This window comes from Tympanuchus pallidicinctus, unplaced genomic scaffold (assembly GCF_026119805.1).
Source record: "Tympanuchus pallidicinctus isolate F22 unplaced genomic scaffold, pur_lepc_1.0 scaffold5, whole genome shotgun sequence".
NCBI lineage: Eukaryota > Metazoa > Chordata > Aves > Galliformes > Phasianidae > Tympanuchus > Tympanuchus pallidicinctus.
The window spans coordinates 60,458,710-60,478,484 of NW_026294769.1; the positions used below are offsets into that span (position 1 = coordinate 60,458,710).

General features: G+C 36.1%; 1 protein-coding gene across 2 annotated transcripts in view; it reads right to left on the minus strand.

The window, feature by feature from the left end:
* Positions 1-19,775, minus strand: part of CSMD3 (CUB and Sushi multiple domains 3) — a 512,773-nt gene that overhangs the window by 217,904 nt on the left and 275,094 nt on the right. For both annotated transcript variants that reach the window (XM_052703606.1, XM_052703607.1), the window contains one exon: positions 17,991-18,103. In XM_052703606.1, the coding sequence (XP_052559566.1) occupies positions 17,991-18,103 (113 nt within the window). The remainder of the gene's footprint in view (positions 1-17,990; positions 18,104-19,775) is intronic.

Below are 19,775 nucleotides of genomic sequence, written 5' to 3' on the forward strand. Positions count from 1 at the left end.
CACCTCCAAGAACCAAATTGCTCTTTTAAATTAGGTATGGCAATGAAGTGTTTTCTGCACAGTTTTATCCACACTGATAGTTTAAAAGTATCTTGGGACTTCTCAGTTGTATAACAGTTTGCAAAAGATGAGGTTCAGGCATGTATATTTTGGAGAAAAGTTAAAATATGGTTGTATTTATAAATTAAACTAATGCAAATAAATAGCATTGGTTCAAAACAAAAGAAACACTCCTCACCCCCCAAACACACACACAAAAAATCCTCACAAAACAACAAGGAAAACGTTTAAATATCTTCAACTCTAAGTTACATCTTTACTACTCTTAGAATCATAGAATCATTCAGTTTGGAAAAGACCTCTAAAACCATCTAGTTCAACCATCAAAACCTCACCACCATACTGACTGTATCCGTCAGTGCTACATCTCCACTTCTCTTGAACATCTCCATGGACAGTGACTCCAACACTACCCTGTGCAGTCTTTTCCAAAACTTCACCACTCTTCCTGAGAAGAATTTTTTCCTAATATCATAGAATGATTTGGGTTGGATGGTACCCTCAAGATCATCTAGTTCCAACCCCCCTGCTACAGGCAGGGACACCTCCCTCCAGACCAGGTTGCTCAAATCCCTATCCAGTCTGGTCTTGAAAGTCTCCAGGGCAGCATCCACAACCTCACTTAGCACTCTGTTCCAGTGTCTCACCACTCCCACAGTAAAGAATTTCTTCCTAATGTCTAGTCTGTCTACTCTCTTCCAGCCTGTAGCCATATCCCCTTGCCCTGTAGCTACATGCCCTTACAAAAAGTTCCTCCCCAGCTCTCCTGTCTGTAGTCCTCTTCAGGTTCTGGAAGGTCACCATAAGGTTTCCCTGGAGCCTTCTCTTTACCAGACTGAAGAGCCCCAACTCTCTCAGCTTTTCCCCATGAGGGATGTGCTCAAGCACTCTTATCATCAACCAGTGATATTTGACCTGAACCCCTCCTGACCAAACTTGAGGCAATTACCTTCTGTTCTATCACTAGTTACCTGAAAGAAGAGGCTGATCCTCACTTCATATATGGAATAGTTTTTGAAATTTAATTCAGGAGGATATTTCTTTTTCCACAAATTTTCAAAATTTCAAAATAGCAAAAGCTACAGCCACATTCACAATCTGCATTCTTTGAGTATGGCAATAGTCACAGTTAGGAGAAATGATAGAAAATTTATATTAAGACTGAAACCCATATATTAACACTTATTAATTCAGTAATTTCTGTGCTTGAATTCTCTTTTTGTAAGTTCTGTATAATTTAAAGTTTGTTAACTTCGACAATTTAAAATGAGAGGTTTTGTTCCATGGACTAAATCACTTGATTTCAAAGAGATAAGTTCAAGCACATTGTTAACCACAACAAAGAAACAAGCTGAAGATAATGTAGTCCTCCAAAATTTGCAAGATATTCTGAAAATTGATAAAAGCCTGCAGTGTACTACTTTACTCATATAAGAATCAGCAGGAAACTAATTTGTTGCTGCCAATTTGATTAAACCATTCAGCTGTTAGCTTTAGAAAATCTTCATGAAAATAGAATATTTTAATAGATGAAGCTTCTGAATCTCTCAGTATGATTTGAAGACCACATAAATGAAAATAGACAGTTTCAGTGGATTTCTCTGTTATCACGAGTGGAGTCAAGCAGACCTGTATACACACTGTCCTCCTTTTTTGTTCTGAATAGTGCTGTTCTTTCTCTTCTTAAATGGTGTTTGCAGATGAATATCAAAATCCAAGACTACTGAAGCGATCATTCAAAATTTAGCTCTTGACACATGCAGAATTGATCTGTTGACGCTGAATTTATTTGCAGTCGGTATCTCATCTGTAGAACCTTTCAAATGTATTGATGTTGCTCTTATCAATAATACCCAGACAGATCATGTTTTCAAGCTACACCAGCTCTGACACTCTTCTTTGGTGGCAGTCAATTAATACTCAGTGCCTTGAAAAAACTCTATGATGACATGTCCATGTGACTACACAACATCATTAGGATTTTAATTTGGTAGCAATTTCATCATGATTAAAAGTAGCCAATTTTACTGACCTAAACCTCTAGTCAGAAGGAAGTCTATTAGTTCTAGCTTGCTTTTACTTAAAAAATATTTGAACACAAGAATTTTAGGGACATCCTAAAATCCATTTTGGTGTTTTCAGATCAATGCCAAGAGGAAGAGGGTAGCATTATATTTCGGACAAAGCATCCAGCAGAGATCAAAGTCATAAGGCAAGAAAAAAATAAAAAGCCTATTGAGAAACTTTTACCAATGCCTATGACAAAAGAAAATACATGCAAGACTTTTCACCATAGTTTTTTCTTCTGTGTTGACCCCCACACACAAATGTACAACACTGAAAAACAATAGTTAAGGGAAAAGATGAAATATTCTGAATTTCACGTATAATTAGAAAACATTAATTATGCATCAAAAAAACAATTTTTTATTTATATCAAAATTTATTCTTCAACATTAACATTACTTTCAGCTGCGGCTTTCAGTTGACATTTTCTTAGCAAGCATAACACTGCAGAATAGTTATCTATAATGGTTTCCTAATAGTAGAATTCTCTAACCTGTGATTCATATTATTCATCCAGGCCACTATAACATTGTTATGCCAAATGATATTATCATCATGTGATGTATTGCTATTGTTACCCATGTAAAAACTATTCATTTATCACATATTCATACGGGTTTTTATGTGATAGGTGTCATTTTTTCCACCAGAACACTGCATATTGCTCCCAAAAGTAAGTGTTGGATGTAGTTTTTTGAAGTTGGAAACACAGTGTACTCACCACCACCACTCCCAAAAAAAGAGAAGAAAAAAATATTGGTGGGAGGTCTAATTGGTTATAGCTTGGATAAGGATAAAGTTTTCAATATGTATTCACTCACCTGCCATATTTCAAGTCATTGGCCTAATGTGCTAGAAGTTATCAAGGTTTCCAGATTATTTTTAAAGGCTACAAAATGATGTTTTTTTCTGAAGTCATATTCTTCAAAGCTGCAAATGTTTTGCCTGAATGTTTTCATAAGCACTTTAAGTGAGATGGTCATTGAGTACAATTAATTTCATCCCAAACAGCTGAACTCTCTAATACAGTAAAACAAAGAATAATTAAACTACATCTTATCTTACCACAGAAAGGATGATTCAACCCCAAAGTTAGTCTTGCTGGTAATATGCAGTATTGTTTCACTCTTTGTTATGATTAAAACATATACATCATAGGTAAAATATTATTTATATATGAATGGGAGGCAACTAAGATAGGAAAAGCACTTCTCCACTCTATAAATAAAGGCAAGAACATTGTTGTGACTGTACTGAAAAACTTTTGAAAAAATATTGAAATATTGGAGAGATGCTGATCTCATAAAGTAAATTTTCTAATCCATGTAACTCTCAATCTAAATATAAGAAGGTCTTAGAATTATCTGAAGAGTTTGAAAAAAAGGTATGAAATTCTAAACTGTATGTATTTGCAATTTAATAGTAAATGACTTAAAGATTAAAATAATTAATGACTGGATGCACAGTTTAGATTCTAAATTATAAAGTTATTTATCTGACGATTTAATGACTTTTTAAACTATACGTTCTACAATATCTGCAGCTCACTGAACATACCCATCTGACAAAGTATAGAAGTACATCAGATATTTTTCATGACATTTTCTCCCTTGTGTTCTCCTCGCTCCTCTCCCATGTAGTATATTGAATCTTACTGATAGATTATGCAGCTTGTAATATAAAAAACTCATTGTATTATTATAATAGAAGTATAATAGAGTACAACATTACAAAATAAGATCAATGTTTCATTCTTCTGGGTTGACTCAAATCAGACTGACTTTTAAGACTTAAGATATTCTAAAGAGCTTTTCATAATCGTTAATTAACCTTTCAGTTTGAATTGATCCATGGTACTATGCCTTTGTCCGGTGTTTAATAGATAGACCTCTGTGAAGAAACCCTCACAATTATGTCTTGGTCTAAAGACTACATACTACAGATATCACATTATAAAAGGCCATGCACATAGTTAGTAAGTCTGAAGTAACAACAGCAGAAGAAGAATTTATCATCCTGAACTATAACAAAAATTGAACTGTATTCAACCCAGGAAAAAATTGCAAACAAAGTTCAAAAAGCTAGATACAGAATATTAAAGCAAGAAAAACACAAAACAGGTAGATTAGAAAAGCACAGAGTAAACAGGAAAACCTGTATTACAATGCACATTCTACATAATGCAGTATACAATTCTAAATTTCTTGTAAAGAAGCTGAGTATTAGCAACAAGGAAAATACATAGACTGAGAAAGTATGGTGTAATACTCTACCTATGAAATATGCCTGGCCACCTTTTGTTGCTTGCATATAGACAGAATGTGTCTCAAATACTACAGCTACATACATTCTCTTACGAATAGGTGGTTAAATGGTAAAGTATATGCTATTCACAACCATGAATCCCCTTACGCTGTTTTGTCTGCTACACAATCCTAGCTTACTGGTAAAAAGTTGATCTCATTAGGTTTCCCTAAACACACTCTAGAGTTGCAAGGGTATTCAACTAAAGATGAACTATGGGTTTAAAATACTAGCGTTCTCTGTTCCATTCCAAACATGTCTTATCAGGTGCTCTTTTGACTACTACCAAACAATGTTCTGACGTTTTCATGGAACAATTGTTCAGCACCAATATCTTGCTTCTAACACTTATTGTAGAATTGCATTTTAAATGTTACTTGAACATCTCCAGGGATGGTGACTCTCCCACGTACCCAGGCAGCCTGTTCCAGCGCCCTAACAATCTTTCAGAGCATGATTTTTTTCTTATGTTCCTCATGTATACTTTTACATGACTTTTCTTTTCTTTTTTTTTTTTTCTTCCCCAACCAAACAAACAGTTCAAAATTTAACTATGGTGAAATTTGTTTGTCATTTATTGGTGCTTGCTCATTGATGTGTTTCCATTCTAGGGGAAAAATGATGCTGCTAACACACTAGTTCTTATAGTCATTGCTATGCAGTGTTGCACGTTGCACACAGTCAAGGACATTCCAGTTTCTTAGCTCATACTAATGAAGGGCAGGGAGGGGAGAGAGTCAGGACAGCTGATGTAAACTGGCCAAACTGGCCAAATGAATACTCCATGCTATATGACATCATGCAGAAGGAGAATTCTCAAGGGAGTGAGAGTTCAGTCTTCTGCTCACTGCAGGGCTAATTGGGCATTAGTCAGTGGATGGTGAGCAATTGCTTGTTCATCACTTGTCATATAGATTCATATACATATATATAGTAATAACTGTTATACTTTTCCTTTATATTAGTAAATAGTTTTATCTCAACCACAAGTTTTGGGTCTTTTCATTGTTTTTTGTTTGTTTGTTTCTCATTTGCTTTTTATTTTTATTTTTAATTTTCTCCCCCATCCCACTGGGAAGAGGGGAGATGCGAGCAAATGACTGTGTGGTGCTGAGCCACCTGCTGAGTTAAACCATGGCAACCTTCCTTACTATGAACAGGTGAACTTGCTAGCTTACACAGCTAGCTGAGTGAAAACCCTGTTGTATAATTTTTCTTAGAAGCTCATAGAAACTTGTTATTTCCTTGCTTAACTGTTTGAATCTGAAATGGAATCCCTCTCCTCCTTCAGTTATTTCTTGCCCTAAATCTAACGTCCAAAAAATAAGCTGTTAAATATATGGAAAAAAAGATTTCTTATGCAGTGCACAATAGCTCATTTTGAGAAATTAGGATATAAGACAAACTGACTGATACCTGAATGCACAGATGCAGAAATCTAATTCATTTGTCCTTAAAGAGTACTGCTAGGCAAGGAGATCAGTCTACTGTCAAATTGATGTTTAACAAAAATGAGCCAGAAATGGTTATTGTTAATAGGAGTTGCTAAAATAGTGTTTTTAAGGTTAAAAGTGGTTCTATTTCTGTCAGTTACTCTAGTTCAAAAAAATTTAGTGTTTATAAATCAGCTTGATATGCCAATTTTTGAGACTCTACTGACACAAGAGGAAGTTATGTAAAATCTTGTCTGAGACACCTGGAGACAAGCATAATGTCACAGTTAATGTGCTGAGAAAAATACAAAAAAAATCAGTTTGCAAAGTGTTACATAAGTTAGCCTCATTAGATGAATTATAATAATTAAGACACTGGCCTATAGAGAAAGAAAATCAGAATTGTAACATTTGGCCACTTCCTGTGTGAATTTCTCTTCTGGAACATCTATAAATATAGGTATAGATCCAGGTATCTGACAACTAAAAGTGCAAGCAATCAGAAATACCAGGAAATAAATAAGAGATGCAGTAGTTCAACAGAAAGCAGAAAGAAAGACTCACGGCACTAGACTGTGAGCCTCACTTGTATGTCTAGGGATCATGAAACAGATCCCCCTGGAAGAAATGTTAAGGCATATGCAAAAACAAGGAGGTGATCCGAGACAGCCAGTAGGGCTTCAGCAATGGGAAACAGTGCCTGAGAAAGGTGATGATCTTCTATGATGTAGTGACAGCAACAGTCAACAAGGTAAGACCAACCAATGTCATCTATCTGGAAATCTACACACTCTTTGTCCTGCTTCCATTCAACATCCTTATATCTTAATTGGAGAGATATGTATTGGAAGGGAAGACAGTTCTATGTATAAGAAATCAGCTAGACGACCACAGACAGAGAGTTGTAATTATGGGCTTTATGGCCTGATGGAAGCTTGCAATGAGTGTCAACTTTCAGGGCTCCATCTTGGGACCAATGATCCTTAATGACAAAGACAGTGTGATTGAGAGCACCCTTAGCAAGTATGACACTAAAAAATTGATAAAACAGAAGGAAATGTTGCCATCCAAAAGGACCTGGACAAACGTACAAAGTGGAACTGTGTGAACCTGATGAGGTTCAACAAGGCCAAGTGCAAGGTACTGCAGTGGGGTTGGGGCAATCCCAGACATACGTATAGACTGGGAGAAGAACTAACTGAGAGCAGCCCTGTAACGAAGGACTTAGAGGTCCTGGTGGATGAAGAACTTGACAAAAACCATCACTGTGTGCACGCAGCCTGTAAAGCCAACGGTATTCTGAGTTTTATCAAAAGTGGGGTGGCCAGAAGGTGATTGTCTCCCACTAATCTAACCTTGTGAGGCTCAATCTGGAGTACTGCACCCAGGTCAGGGGGCCCTGGCACAAGAAGGAAATAGGGCTGCTGGAGTAGGTCTGAAGGAAGGCTACAAAGATTATCAGGGGGCTGGAACATCTCTCCTGTTAAGACAGGCTGAAGGAGTTAAGTTTGTTCAGCCTGGAGAAGAAAAGGCTCTGGAGAGATCTCATCACAGCTTTTCAGTATTTAAAGGAAATTAAAAAACAACAAACAAACAAACAGACTGACATTTACACAGTCAGGTGGTAATAGGCCAAGGGAGAATGGTTTAGAACTAAAAGGAGGGAGACTTAGACTAGATGTCAGGAAGAAATTATTTACTTAGAGGGTAGTGAAGCACCTCAGGAAAAGCTGTGAATGTCCCATCCATGGAACTGTCCAAGGCCAGGATGGATGGGGTCCTGGGCAATCTGATGGAGCGGGTGGTAACCCTGCACAGCAGTTGGAACTAAATGATCATTAGGTCCCATTCAACCCAAAAAATTCAATGATAATTCTATGATAGACAAAAATTGTCTGGTTAGCAGCATTAAAACCTGAGTTTTGTATCATGAAGTAAGAATTTCCAACAGTAGTTTTGCACTGTCTTGAATAATTTCAGTTCTTTCCTTCTTCCATTTTCTTCATATATAGTACTACGATAATAATGTTGTGTTGTTTTTTTTTTTTTTTTTTTTTTTTTTTTCCTTCAAGTAGAAATAAATATATTACTATCTTTGGTATGATTAGAAAATCAAATTAAATTTATGACCGAGTAACAAGATGGAGTAATTGCATATATATTGAAGGCTTTAAAGAGTGTGCAGTATATAAGGCAGAAGCCAACACTTGAATGATGAGGTTAAAAATATTAAACAGCTGCTACATTTCAGAGGCATAATTCATCCTATGCAACAAATGAGGCAGGGAGCCTAGGGGAAATACTGGGTGACTGTGTAATTAAAGACTATATGATAATGGATGTGCATATAGAGGTAGAATTACACTTTCATAAGCAATTTACATTTTGACACTTCCTAATTTTTTGAAGAATTGACTTCTCAAAAAGGCAGCCATCCTCCATTATCTTTCCCCACTTCCCTCTAAAATAATCTCCAACCACACAGCTCTTGAATGCAATCCACTTCATATTAGCTAAACTTCTCTGCGTCCATCATATCATGTTTCATTAATAGTTTTGAAAATGAATAACTGCAGCACAGATCAAATGACAGATATGTTAAACAGCTTCTGGAGGAATACTAATCCCAACACAATGGAAAGAGACCACAGAGACTAGTGTTAGTGATTATCTCAAATGCCATCAATCACACATGCCAAAATAAGATACAAGTCTTCAGAGACTAAACCTGTCTCTGGTTCACAATTTCCTTTTTTTATATAAACAACTCTGATTTTATTACTAGGTATATCAGTTAGTGCTTCACTACAAGGAAGATGTCACTTGCACCTTAAAGATGTAATTATGGACTCTGTAACAATGTATAATATTAATTACATTCAAACCACATTTTCTAGATGTAAGTATTTAAAACAAGATAATGGTATTCACTATCTTAGAAACACTGAGATTTTAAGAGAATGAGCTCAGTTACTCCCATTACAAATCCCATACATACAAGTGTTTTCCTCATGACTTATTTAACTATTAATTTGTCTTGCTTTTAAAACAGTTATTCAGTTACATACGTGTATGCTCTTTTAAGTATCAGACCAACCTCCAGTAAATGCTGCAAAGGAATGTCATTAGGATAAAACAAATCTTTGTTCTTTTTACAAGTTCTTTTAGAAGAATTTAGAAAGGCAGAGAATGGATAGAGAGTAGTCCTGAAGTAAAGGACTTGGGGATTTTGATCAATGGAAAACTCAGCATGAGCTGGTATTTTATGGTTGCAAGCCAGCTGCATCAACAGAGTTGTATCTAGAAGGTCAGGAGAGGTAAATCTCCCTCTCCACTCTCATGAGACAGTACCTGGAGTACTGCAACCATCACTGGGGTCCTTAACATTATTAAAAAACAAAACAAAAAAAAAAAAAACAAAAAAAAAACAAAAAAAAAAAACAAAAACAAAAAAAAAAACATATGGATCTGTTGGATAGAGTCCAGAGGACGGCCATAAGGATGATCAGAGGGATGGAGCATCTCCCCTGTGAAGACAGGCTGGGAGAGGTGAGGTTCAATCTAGAGAAACAAGGCTCTGGGAAGATCTCACTGAGGCCTTCCTGTACTTAAAAGGGGTCTACAAGGAAGATGGGGAGAGATTTTGATCCATGATCCTACGGGTCTAGCCTCGTATTCAACTTGTCTCAAAACGCAGTGCTAAAATTGATGAAGTCTTCACAGTCTTCCCTCTGTGTCAGGGGAAGCCAGAGGCCAACTCTATTATTCTAATAGCTCTGCATCAAGAAAGAATATTTATGTTCGCCTACTAAGCTTATGAGACAAGGTTTTGGTAGCGGAGAGCTGCAGGAGTACCCTATGTGAGAAGAGCCCAGAAGATACCCCATGTCAGAAAAGAACATGTTCTAGTAGGCTCCAACAAGGACCTGTTGCAGCCTAGAGCTGAGCCCTGAGCGACTCTGGTTGCACTTCTGTGAGAGCAGATTTAAAGAAAGAGTAAACAACATTGCACAACAGCAGCTGTGAGTGAGAGAATGTATCATAAAATCACAGAAAACCCTGAGTTGGAATGGACTTGCAAGGATCATCAATTTCAACACACATCTTCACATTTGACCTCCAAAATTAAAAGCATATGTCTGAAAATATTACCCAATAAGGTTGGGTGCCATGACCACTGCCCTGGAGAAAACATTCCAGCGGCTGAATATCTTCCTATTAAAGAATCTTTTCACAGAATTACAGAATGTTAGGGATTGGAAGCAACCTTGAAAGATCATCTAGTCCAATCCCCCTGTCAGAGCAGGGAGACACAAGAATGCATCCAGGCAAGTTGTGAATGTCTCCAGAGAAGGAAACCCCACAATCTCTCTTGGCAGCCTACTTCAGTGTTACGTTACCCTCACTGTGAAGAAAGTTTTCCCAATATACATCCTGAACTTCCCTTAAAGGAGCTTAATGCCATTCCCTCAGGTTCCATCACTGGTCAAGATCACTGCAAGAGATCACTGGTCAAGATGCAGAGAGAGACAATTACGAGAGACACTGGAGTCAGTGCAGAAGGAGGGTACAACGCGCTCCAGACATAGAGCAGAAGTTCCTATGAAGCCTATGGAGCAGCATATGGTGGAGAACGTTGCCACCCTGCAGGGCATAAAACACCATGTGGAGCAGACCTCCATATACAGTCATGGAGGAACCCACATAGATTTGGCCTAACAGAAGCCACAGCTGATGGACAGCCCCCACAGGAACAGCTCCCAGGTCAGAGATGTAGCTCAGACTGTAGAACCTACAGTGGAGCACCCATAGGGACACAAGCAAGATTAATGTGCTCCTTGAGAATGGACATAATGGTATAGACCCAAACCAGAACAGCTCCTGAAGAGCTGCAGTCTACAGGAAAACCATCTTGTATCACTTTGTGTGTAAAAGGAATGAAACAGGAACTAAAGAAGCTGTAGAAATCATGGGGAAAAAAAAAATAATACTCCAGGTAACAGTATTTCTGCATTCAGCTCTGGGGCATACAGCATAAGAAAGTTACAGCAAGCAAGTCCAGAGGGCCACAAAGATGATTAGAGGAATGGAGTACCTCCCCTATGAAGATGTGCTGAGAGAGGAGAGTTTGTTCAGCCTAGAGAAGAGAAGGCTCTGAGAGACTTCATTGTGGCCTTCCAGTACTTAAAAAATGGCCTAAAAGAAACATGGGGAGGAACACTATAAAGAGGTGTGTACCGACAGGAAAAGTGCTAATTGCTTTAAATTAGAAGAGATTTAGGTTAGATATTAGTCATTCTTTACTTCAAGGGTGGTAAGGCACTGAAGCAGAATGCCCATAGAAATTGTGGATAACTCAATACCTGGTACAGCTCAAGGCCAGGTTGGATGGGACACTGAGGGAACTGACTCTGGCCATTGCAGGAAGGTTGGAATGAGATGATCTTTAAGGTTCCTTCCAATCCATTTTTCCACTTCCAAAACATTCTGTGATTCTATTAACAGCCAGTTGAGTAAAATAATATAAAAGCCAATAAAGATTACTTCTCTCGATACACTACTGAAGTGATCCAAATTGGTATATTTCCCATCTCTACTGTACATCTTAATATGATTAATTTCTAGACCCAAATAACGTTTCAGATAAGTAAAACAGAAAAAAAAGCATATAGAACAAATCATTCCAAAATAAGAAAAAAGCTCTACAACTTTAAATGCCAAAAAAAAAAAAAAAAAAAAAAAAAAGAAATACATAGGAAAAAATTACTAATAAAAGTACTTTGAAAAAGATATTGGCTACCTTTCTTAAAACCTCCACTGGGATTATATATCACTGGGAAATATATCACCCATAGCTGTGAAGTGTAAAATTGTTGAAAGTGATTAAAATTTGACCCACCATCTGTCTTTCTCAAAACCAGACAATTACTGATTTAATTGACTTGGCACATAATACATTGCTGTATATATGTCACACAAGACCAAGTGACTTAATTTGCACAAAGTTGTCAGAAAGATGCCTTGAAGGTTGCAGATAACTTTTTTTGGTGGTTCTATTCCAGAAGCATTTTTATTTTGACAAAAACTATGACTAAGGCCTACATACCATGTATAGCTTTTACGTTTTTAAATACGTTATTAAAGTAGGAAACAGCAGACCATACCATTAAAGCAAATGTCATTTATTTATTAGATGATGCCCACACTTTCATTTTCTGAAGCCTGTGGCTGGAGTATCAGGCCTGCTTTAACTTGAAATAAAAAAATTACTTTTTAAACAGAGCATGCAGTGACTTCCTTATGCTCAGGTACTAGTCATTTATCCGGCTTATAAATACACTAACACAATGAATATTTTTAGGACTATTTTCCATTTAATTCTTCCGTTCCTTCCTATATATCCACATGGTTAAGACTGAAGGGATTTGGGATGCAATTCCAAATTTGTTGTGAAACAACTGAATGAAATGGAAGACACATTAAATCACTAAGGGGATTAGTCAAAGTAATGGCCATTAAGTTCAGTGTCCTTGTTCAAACTAAAGTTAATACTAAATGACATGGCAACTCAACATAAAATTCATATTGTTCAGCAGATAAATTTCAAAGCAGAAAAAGTCTTTGGCCACACAGCAGACGCAACTCCCGCCCACAAGAAGAGTAAGGAAGTAAGGAGGACAAAGACCTGTCAGCCTGACCAGGTGTTAGGAAAGGTTATGAAACAGATCGTGTTGAGTGAGACCACAGAGTAGGTGCAAGACAACCAGGAGATCAGGCCCAGCCAGCATGGGTTCTTGAAAGGCAGGTCCTGCCTGACCAATTTCATCTCCTTCAATGATCAAATGATCTGCTTGGTGAATGAGAGAAAGACTGTTGACATAGACTACGCAGACTTCAGCAAAGCCTTTGATACTGTCTCCCCCAATATTCTCTTGGGGAAGCTGGCAGCCCATGATTTGTATATGTAAACTCTTCACTGGGTAAAAAACTGAGACCAATACAAAGAGGTATACAAAGATCAATGCTGGGACCTGTACTTCAGCCAAAACAACCCCAGTCAACACTACAGGCTTCATGTGGAGTGGCTGGAAGACTGGGTAGAAGAAATGGACTATGGGGTGTTGGTCAACACCTGGCTGAACATAAGCCAGCAGTGCACTCAGGTGGTTAAAAGGGTCAATAAGCATCCTGGCTTGTGTCAGAAATAGTTAGCCAGCAGAACCAGAGAAGCAATAACCCCTTTGTATCCAGTTCTGGTGAAGGTGCACACCTCAAGCACTGTGTTCAGTTTTGGGACTCTCATTACAAGAAAGACATTGAGGCCCTGGAGCATGTCCAAATGAAGCTACTAAGGAATCTGGAGCACAAGTCTTATGAGGAGCAGCTGAGTGAACTGCGATTATTTAGTCTGGAGAAGAGGAGGCTAAGAGGAGACCATATAGCTCTCTACTTTTACCTGAAAGGAGACCGTGGTAAGGTGAGGGTTGGCCTCTTAGAGAGAATGGCCTCAAGTTGAGCCAAGGGAGGTTCAAGTCGAATATTAGGATGAATTTCTATTAGAAAAGAGTGGTCAGGCACTGGAATGGGCTGCTCAGGTAGGTGGCATAGTCACCAGCCCTGAAGATGTTCAGGAAACATTTAGACATTGTATTAAGAGACACGGTATAGTGGGCAATATTGAATGGTAGGTGGAGGACCAGAATAGAGAATCTTGGGGGTCTTTCCCAGCCCTGGTGACTCTATGATTCCATTCAATTATTCTTTTTGGGTTTGATTACCAAGAGCTTTTAATTAAACATGGTAAAGCAAAAAGTATGATCTACATTTTCGATGAACAAAATCAAAATTTCATAGGAGTCACATTCAAATAAAAATTTCCGTGATTATTTCTCCACTAACATCAGGATAGTTGAAGGAAAAGGATCATTAAGTGTATATTTTAAAAATAATTATTTTTTTTAACCAAAACTATGAAATAAAATATGAACGAATATTAAATTAAGATTTGAGGAAAAATAATGTCATTTCATAGATTAATTGGAAGAATATTAAAAAATAATAACACGCAGCAGTGAGAATTAAAATCAGTAAGAAGCCACAAGATCCTTCCAGAAAAAAAAAAAAAAGGAACTGTAGCTCAAGTTCCAATTTATTGCTGCACAACAACTGCCTATATACCGTGACACGCGACCAACCCCTGAACCCGTGACCTGTTAAGCACCACCCAGAACCACCTGTAACAACCACCCACAGCGAGTACTGCCCACAGGAAGATTTCAGGTAAAAACACAAAGGCGAAGTAGAAATAAAGGACACTGTTTTGTTTTCTAGGAATAGTCTTCTAAGAAAAAACAAATTATTGTCATCAATTTAGCAAAGATAAAATAAAGGTTTCTCAGTACTGAAAACAGTTTCTGGACAAAATATATTTTCAACATGAAAAAAATCATATTAACACATCCTGACTAAACAGCTGATTTGGAACCTTAATTATCAGTTCTCATCATTATTATGAGCTGAGAATTGTACTGAAAGATTACATAGTTAAAACAGCACCAAAAATTCATCACAAAAAGCTCAATTGCAGTTGCAAAATAGAGTGTTTTTTTTTTTTTAATTAACCTGTTATTTTTAATTTGTAAAACCTTACCTATAAATACAGCTTCTGCAGACTTAATTGTTCAGAAGTATCATTTTAAAGGAGTTAGGAAAAAAAAAAAAAATCAAACTTGATGCAACACCTCTCTCCATAAAGAACTGCTGAATCATTTGAGTTAGAAGGGTGTCCTTCCCATTTTCTGTGGGACTGGGGTGGGGGGGGGGGGGGGGGAGGGCAGAGGCCTGTCGCCCCTGTCACGGACATAGATTGATCTGGTCAACTCCGTGACAAAGGGACCCTTAAAAGTCCCTAGTCCAACTCCCCTGAAATTAACAAGGACTTCTACAGCTAGATCAAATTGCTCAGAGCCTGGTCTAGCCTGATTTTGAGAGTTTCCCAGGAAGTGTCCACTCTGGGCAACTGGTTCCGGTGCCTTACTACCCTTACTGAATAAGTTTTGTGGGGGTTTTTGTTTTGGTTTGTATGTTTTTAAACAAAATAAATCTCCCTCTTTTAGTTTAAACCTATTTCCCCTTGTCTTATCACAACAGACCCTGCTAAAGTGTCTGTCCCCTTCTTTCTCATAGTCCACGCTTTAGATACTAAAACACTACTATCAAGGCTCTCTGTAGCAAATTATGTCCTTACATTTGACTCTTCCTTGGATAATAAGTCTAAGTACATACATTCCTAGTCACTTTACTGAATAATCTTGATTAAGATGAGATTGCAGGTGGGTAAAAGAGCACTAATCTTTTTATTCAAACTCAATTGAAAAACACATTTGGAGACAGTAAATTTCCTGCTTCTCAGCAGTACAAGGAACAGAAAATCCTTTCTAATAACAATTGTTAATTATTAAAGAATGGGGTGTTAAATATGTCCTTGAACAAATTAGTCTCTTCCACAAAATAATCAAAAGGCATCAGATGCAGCTAGTAAAACCAACACAAACAGAAGGAGATAATACCCAACTGTAACTCCTCTAACATAAAAGTTCTGAAGTTCTGAAATAGTAGAAGTGCACATGGGCTTAAGTGCAAAAATAAACAATGCCATGGGTGAAAAAGTTATTGAAGCTTTAATGATAGTAAGTGGACTTGACTTAAGAAACCTCTGTAACACAAACTTTATTCCAGTATTCCAGAGAAGTATAATTGTGTAGTTACATGCTCTCTTTTCCATATGTAACACTTCGATAAATAAATATTTAGTAAGACTCTATTCATGCATCACATACATCCAAACAACATAAGAATGATAAACAGGAACACTTACACTTCCTGCCCAGTACTCTGAAATAGTTTAATAAAATTTTCAGATAATACCAACATACAGTGTCTCAACTGAAAATGCTTGCAGTGAGAAAGTTGTGAGCCATCAAGCAGAAAGATTAGAGAGTAAAATAAAGAATGCTGTCAAAAAAAACTTAAGCAGGAATGTGTCCTGGGTGTATGTACTGGATGTTATTTTGTTTAATATATTCAAGAGATGCAAAACAGGAATGAGATTGAATTACAACACTTGTGAATAAAACTTTAAAGAAAAAATTGAATCAGGTATAAAAGAGTTGTGTTATAGTTTTGACACATCTATTGGCTAGTGATGTTAGACAAAAAATTATAAGGAACTTACGCTTTATAAATAGATAGTGATATCCATTTCTGAGTACCTGAACTAACTATGAGACATCAAAGGTTTAAAATCATTCATATTCATTAAGGACAGACATTTTTGACATTACTGTGAATCTTAGCAGAATTCTTTTGGTAGAATCACTGCTCAGAACATGAGGATACAACAATCCAACAGAACTAGACTGCTCTTATGGTTAAATACGCATTTTCTTATTCATCCTCCCAGCCCTGCCTGAGCTGATAATTTCCTGTTCATCAGAGGAATCAAATGAGACCTAAACAAAAGATCAGCTGATGGGTGGACCATGCAGAGGATAATGAATTTGTTTCAAGATCATACACAGAGAACAGTGGTCAGTAGCTCAATATCTGAATGAAGTTCAATAATAAGTCATGGCTCTCAGGGAGTCAGTACTTCTACCAATGTTCTTTAAACATCTCCACCAGTGACACTGACAGCAGGATCAAATGAACCCTCAGTGAGTTTGCAGATGACACCAAGCAGATGACACCAAAAGTGTGGTGCAATCAATACTTGGGGGCCATAATGCCATACAGAGAGACCTAGACAGACTCTAAGAATTCTAAGAATAAACACAACTCACAAATAAAATAAGACAGAGTGGTACATTCTTAAACAATAATCTGCCCCTTAAAAACTGGAATTCTTTCAGGAACTCTCAAATACAAACACATGAAAGAAGCAAGTATTGGGCTGTGCAAATTAATTCAATTTCAAATACAAAAAGCTTCCTTTCCCACGTTGTCGTGGTTCACAGTTTGTCACATTATCAGCAATATACTTTGACAGCCAAAAGAAGTTGAAAACATAAAGAAATGGCAACTCATTTGGTAGAAGCTGACCCTCAATAAGCCTATCCGTTCTATCTGTCACTCTAAAAAAAGTATGAGGGGTTCTCTCATGCTTTTGATAGGTACAGTTCTTTCCTAGTTTCTGAACCTATTACTTTTCATCATTTCATTCCTCTTTTGCAGTTATACAGGAACTATGTACCTCAGTCCTTGTTTTCTAAATTACTGTTTAATTAATTTTATTTATATAACTTCTCCCTTGCAATAACTAAAATATTTCTCTTACCTATCTTCCCTTTGTGTGATAAATAACTGAAAAATACAATATACAGTTAACTTCTAATGCATTTGCTGGATTAATTTCTGCTTTTTCTCTTTGTTACTTTGATTAATAGCTATCATAATGTCTTGTCAGCAGGCAAGGGCAATGAACTTCAAAATTTGTTTCAAGAAACTCATGCAACTCTGTCAAAGATAGTATAAAAACACTATAGTTGTTCTAGAATAATTCAGAAATATATACATATGCTATCTTAAGATTTCCATTCATAATATAAGAAAATTATACACTTCAAATGCATCAAACAACTATTTAACAATAAAAAAAAAAAACAGTACTGTTAGGTTAGTTCTGCTTTGTCTTCACCCCAAACTCATAACTAATTTCAATTCTTAATTAATTCTTTTTTTGAATTCTTCAATTCTTTTTTTTTCCTATTGTAGCAGTCATTATTAATTTTCAAACACATGCAAGAAGAATGTGCTTTCTTTGCTCAACTAACAGTAAATAATCACAACATTTTTTTCTAAAATACAAACAATAACAAAAAAATAATTAAATGACAAAAATTTAGTTATTATGAGGATGCACTTACTAGAAAATATGAAATCTTATATATCATAACACTTTTAAAGAGAAAAAGTATTTTTTGCATATTTTCCTACTCTATTTAATTCTCATTGTTTTTAAAACCAAAAGAATTGGGAAAAGAATGAAAGTATAAAAGAATAGCATATTATAATATTAACATAATCTTGACATTAATTATAAATTTTCTTCCAAAAATATATACTTACCTTTATAATTAACCTTAAAACCAACTGATCCCACACTTTCATCCGTCTGAAGATGCAACCACATCTGACTGCTCATGCTTACAATTAAGTCTGGTACAAAACTCCCCGTTAGCCTACAGATAGAAAAAGAAACCCAGAGAGTGGTTAAACTTAAAATAAATAAATAGGTGAATTATCAACTTTAGAAAATACAAAAGACAAAAAGAAAAAAAGACAAAAAGAAAACCTTAATGACAGTCTTGAAGGACTACTACTGTATCCAAGTTACGAAGTACAATTACAATAAAAAGTATGTTAAGCACTAATTGTCATTCAGAAAAAAACTTTAACTTCAATGCAGTGTCAGATAACCAAATTTATTCTTCTTTTTTTTTTCTAAGTGTTATTTACCAATTCAGACCTAAGAAAGGAGTTTAAATAACTGCTAACTTGTAAACTATTTTTAGATTTTCTTTTTTCTTTTAAACTCAACATGGCCAGCTCATGCTAACTTAGCCAATATATCTCTCAAGGTTCCAATGACTGCAACATAGGATGTATCAAAATACTCCATGTTACCTTCAATCGTATGCATCTTCCCTTGTCTGAATCTTATCTGGGACAACTCAGATTCTTACAGGAATATTAAGCAGCAGTAAAAGCCCATGAAGAGATACTATATTATATTATTTAGCATACAGCTACCCTATTTCAAAACACACACATCCTACATTCACGATTAACATGCTATTCTTAAATAAAAATACTACTACAAAGCTGTGCAGCTTCCTTGTAACTCTTCTACCCCTCATTACCTCTACCACAACAAAAGATGGAGGCCTATATCAGATTCACCTGGCATTCATTCCTTCATTAACAAAATGCTAGTTGTTAGAACTTAAAAACCTGCCATTGGTCAATGATGTTAATTGATTAAAAAAAAAAATCTAGTTACACTTAATTTCTCTTTTTTTAACTTGTCATATTATTTCAATAATTAAAAAAAAAAATAGTGTAATCCTAGATGTGTATTCTATTTGTTAAATTAAATGTATGATAGTAAAAATTGTTCTCTAGTTTTATATTATATGGATTTTTTTTTCCAAAAATTTTGTCTTAAAATGTAGCAAAAGTTTGTCAGTTAAAACAGAATGTTGGAAAGTAGCACAATATTTTCCATTCCTCTAAAATGGATCACAAGCTGACTGTTTAAGAGTGAAAATTGTTTTGCTTTTTTTTTCCAGTTCTAATGATTTTCTTAAAGCTGAAACTTAAAATGGACTATTTAAATATATCCTGCAGTTAACTTTAGCTCTTCCCTCTGGTCTTTTTTTCAGCTTGTTTCCTTATAAAATACTCTATTGGAGGAGAAATTCTTGTTAAATCTCCATATCTGTGTTCACAGATGGAGCTACCACAAAAACTCTTGCCAGAACTGAACAACTAACTGCCTGGCCAAAATAATGTACAGACTGCACATTCCTGCACTAAAGGAAAGTGTCCTCATTGATTTCAGACTTTGTCAAATTAAAAAATTAACAGGATATTACTCAGAAACAACACTGATGTAAGTTTTGTAATGGTTATCAATGACTGACAGTAGATTTCAGGAATATTAAAACTACTAGGATTATTGATCTCCTTGCTTTTTCAGAGAGAATAATTCCTATAATAAAAAGCTAAAACAATTTTTATAATTTCTGATTTCTGAAGTGGATTGTAAAAAAAGTACGTATGTGTTTTAATGCACAAAGTTTTCAGATGCCCTACTTTCTCAGTGAAATAATACACTGGAGAAAAAAAAAT